General features: G+C 66.2%; 1 protein-coding gene across 1 annotated transcript; it reads right to left on the reverse strand.

Moving 5' to 3' along the window:
* Positions 1-1047: 1047 nt before the first annotated feature.
* POU3F2 (POU class 3 homeobox 2) lies at positions 1048-2346 on the reverse strand. Its single transcript, XM_059835642.1, has one exon. The coding sequence runs from the start codon at positions 2344-2346 to the stop codon at positions 1048-1050; it is 1299 nt and encodes a 432-aa protein (XP_059691625.1).
* Between the last annotated feature and the right edge of the window lie 1647 nt (positions 2347-3993).

Below are 3993 nucleotides of genomic sequence, written 5' to 3' on the forward strand. Positions count from 1 at the left end.
TATGCACGCATGCATATGTATACATACATACAGATATACGCATTCTTTTTGCTACGGTTAAAGGAGAAAATAAGCGTTACACATATTTAAGAAGACTTGTTTATAACAAAAGTTCACATATACACATAAAGCAAAGGCTAAAAACACAGTAACATATTGTAGACCGGTCACTGGTTGACTAACGCTCACCGTGGAAAATGCAAGTCATTTGCAAAATTAAGGTCGGAAAGAAAGGAAAAAAAAAAAGGAAAAAAAAAGAATTTGTTTATGTAAACTTCGATTTTCTTGCAGTGCAAATTGGTACGGTTAAATACTGCCTACATCAAAAGGGATAGCTTTTCCTTTCTCTTCTTTTTTTTTTTTCCCCATATATTCCTACAGGGGATCCACAGAAAATAAACACAGCAGCATGTGCCAACACCGAGCGACATTCCACAATGCAATCTGCCTTTGTGTGGCGGGAGGGGGCTGCGGAGGGGACCCGAGGTGGCTGTGCCCCCCCCCCCCCCCCCGCCCCCTCCCCGGCCGGGCAGCGCCGTATTTTTTCGCCAGCGAGCAAGGGAGTTTTGTGCGAACCGCTTCGCCCTGCGCCTGCCCTGCCGGTGCCGGTGCCGGTGCCGGTGCCAGTGCCCGTGCCTGCCCCTGCCCTGCCGGTGCCTGCCTGCCTGTGCGCGGTACTCACTGCACTCCGGTGCACGGACATTCTCCTGGGAAAGGTCAAAATACAGCATCGCACCTGCCACCGCCTAAGGGACAGTCCGGTGCAGGTGCTTTGTCTGTCTGTCTGTCTGCCTGCTGTGATTCGCGCTCGCCCTCTCGCTCGCTCGCTCGCTTTTTGTTTTGTTTTCGTCTTCTTTTTTTTTTGCGCGTTTTTTGTTTTTTGTTTTTTTGTCTTTTTTTAAAGATAGGGGAAAACAATAATAAAAAAAGAAAAAAGAAAAAAAGGAGGACAATCAGAAGTTGGGGGAAGGAGGAGAGGAGGAGGAGGAAGAGGAGGAGGAGGAGGAGGAGGAGGAGGAGGAGGGGCCGGGCGCCCCCGCCGCGAGTTCACTGCACGGGGGTCTGCACCCCGTGGTGCGGCGGCGTGTCCCTGCTGGCCCCGTACACGTCCTCGGCGCCCGGCAGCGTCCCTCCCGGGGGAGTCATGCGCTTCTCTTTCTGTCTCCTGTTACAAAACCACACTCTCACCACCTCCTTCTCCAGCTGTAGGCTGTCCGCGAGCGAGGTGATCTCCTGGGCGGAGGGCTTGGGGCACTTGAGGAAGTGGCTCTCCAGCGCGCCCTTGACGCTCACCTCGATGGAGGTGCGCTTTTTCCGCTTGCGGCCCTGCGCCGCGATCTTGTCTATGCTGGTGGGGCTGCCCGAGGAGGAGTCCGCCTCCTCCAACCACTTGTTCAACAAAGGCTTCAGCTTGCACATGTTCTTGAAGCTGAGCTGCAGGGCCTCGAAGCGGCAGATGGTGGTCTGCGAGAAGACGTTGCCGTAGAGGGTGCCCAGCGCCAGCCCCACGTCCGCTTGGGTAAATCCCAGTTTGATGCGCCGCTGCTTGAACTGCTTGGCGAACTGCTCCAGGTCGTCCGAGGTCGGCGTGTCCTCGTCCGAGTGCGGGTCGTGGTGCGGCGGCGGCCCGGGGGGCGCGGCGGCGGCGGCGGGCGCCGGCCCGGCCGCCCCGGGGTGGGGGCCGTGGGGCGGCGGCGGGTGCTCGGCGCCGTGGTGCGGCGGCCCGGGCGGCCCCGGCGGCGGCTCCTCGTGGGCGTCGCGCAGGCCGTGGTGGTGCAGCGCCGGCTGCGCGGCGCCCAGCATGCCGTTGACGGTGAAGCCGGGCGGCTGGGAGTAGAGCAGCCCCGCCTGCGCGCCGTTGGCCGCGGCCATGCCGGGCGGCAGGTGCGCCGCGCCGCCCGCCCGCCACGCCGCCGCCGCCGCCGCCGCCGCCGCCGCCGCCGCGTGGTGCCCGCCGCCGCCGCCGTGGTGCACCAGGTGCGGCGCCCGCCCCGGCGGCGGGTGCTGCGGCGGCGGCGGCGGCAGCTCGTCGCCGCGCCCGCCCGCCTGCACCACCGCCGGCTTGATGTCGGGCTGGCCCAGCGCGCCCGCCGACCAGGGCGCCTCGCCGCCGCCGCCGCCGCCGCCGCCCCCGCCGCCGCCGGGGCCGCCGTGGGACAGCGCCGCGATCCACTGGTGAGCGTGGCTCAGCGGGTGCCCGTTGCTCTGCAGCGCGTAGTCCGCCTGCACCAGGGCGCCGGCGTCGCGGTAGCCGCCGCCGGGCTGCATGCCGCCGGGCGGCTCGGCGTGCACCATGGGGGAGCCGGAGGCGAGCAGGCTGTAGTGGTTGGAGGCTGCGGTCGCCATGACTCGCCGAGCCGCACTGATCGCGCCGGTTAAAGGCGCCGCGCATTTGACAGCTACTTTTTCGCCTCGGGCGCCGCGCGGCGCCCGCGCCCCCCCGGCCCGCGCGGCGGGGCCCACTGCGAAGGCACGCGCGGCCGCCCCGCCCCGCCGCCGCACTCCATTGGCTCCCCGCGCCCTGACGGACGCGGGCGCCCCTGGCAACCGCCGCCGCCGCCGCCCACCATTGGCGCGCCCCGACGGGGGCGCCCCGCCCCCCGCCCCGCCCCCGCCCGCCCTCTGGAACCCAACTCCGAGGGGGAACGGGGCGCGGGGGAGCGGCGGCCGCGGGGCGGGGGGCGGCGGCGGGAGGGGAGGGAGGGAGGGAGGCAGGGGAGGGGGGGGGGGGGGCTCCGCCGCCGGCCCCGCCCCGCCCCGCCCCGCCCCGCCGGGCCAGCGCCGCACCGCACCGCCGGCGGGAGGCTGCCGCCGCCGCCGCCGCTCCGCCCGCCGGCTCCTGTTGCTCGCGCCCTGCCGGGGCCCCGCGCCCCGCCGCGGGTCTCTGCGCGGATCCCGGCCGTGCTGCCGCGGGGCGGGTGCCGCGGGCCGGGGGACGCCCGCCCGCCCGCCCCCAACTTTCTCAGCCGGGCCGATGGCGCGCAGCGCCGCCCCGCAGCCAGCCCCGCCGGCCGGGCGGGGGAGCGCCGCGCCCCCGGGGACGGGGAGCGGGCGGCCCCCTCCCTGCCCGCCCGCCTCGCCGGCCCCCAGGCACCCGGTGCTCTCCGGAGCACACCGCTCCGCCGGGGATGTCGAGGCTTCGCGCTGCGGAGGTGGTATTGTTCCACTTGTCCCGTCCCGGGGGGACGGGGTGCCTGCGGGTCCGCCTCAGCGGCGCTGGCGGCTCTGCATCCATACGGAAGATTTTTTTTTTTTTTTTTGGGGGGGGGGCGGGCGGTGATGGAGAAGGAAAAAATTTAGAAAACAGAGGGGGATAGGGTAAAAAAAAAAAAAAAAAAAAAAAAGAAGTTGCGGCCCGGACGGGAAGGAAGGAGACCCTGGAACTGGATCCGGATTTCCTAGGAATGAGCAGCGCCCGGGCTGGCGGCCGCGAAAAGAGTTCAGTGCCCGTTTTCGAGCTGGAAGCCATAGCTTTGTCTCGAAAATAAACTGCTGGCGGGGGTAGGTGCGCATCGCAGGCTCCCGCTATCTTCGTCGGAATAATACAATAGGGCGGAGCGGGGAATTTATTACTACTAACAAGAAACAGCTTTCTTCTGCGAGTTGTTTATAAATCATCGTATTTAACGTGAGCGCTGGAAAGGCTCCTTGCCTGGAAATATTCCTCTGCGTGGGGGTGTGGAGGAGCGGGGGGATGGGTTCCTGCACATAAACATACACAGAAGCAGCACAAACAGGATATCCAGTGCCCTGAGACAAGGGGCGCAGCGGGAGTTACCTCCTTTCGTTAGTTCAGCCGCGTATCAAGAGCTCCTTCTGCCGGGGGGTGGGGAGGGCGGGAGGGAGGAGGAGGAGGGTGGGGGGGAAGCAAACTTTGTCCATGAAAGAGTGGAGGTTCTTCCTAAGGGTTTTTCCCCCCCTTTCTTCGACGTGCAGGCGAAGGGAAGAACAATACTGCCTGTTCTGCGAGTGTCGCGGGGGGGGGTGGGGGGG

The sequence above is a fragment of the Gavia stellata genome, chromosome 2 (assembly GCF_030936135.1).
Source record: "Gavia stellata isolate bGavSte3 chromosome 2, bGavSte3.hap2, whole genome shotgun sequence".
NCBI classification, from domain to species: domain Eukaryota; kingdom Metazoa; phylum Chordata; class Aves; order Gaviiformes; family Gaviidae; genus Gavia; species Gavia stellata.

Bases quoted from the DNA above. Each gene is read 5' to 3' on its own strand.
- POU3F2 (XM_059835642.1), bottom strand. From the start codon at position 2,346: ATGGCGACCGCAGCCTCCAACCACTACAGCCTGCTCGCCTCCGGCTCC.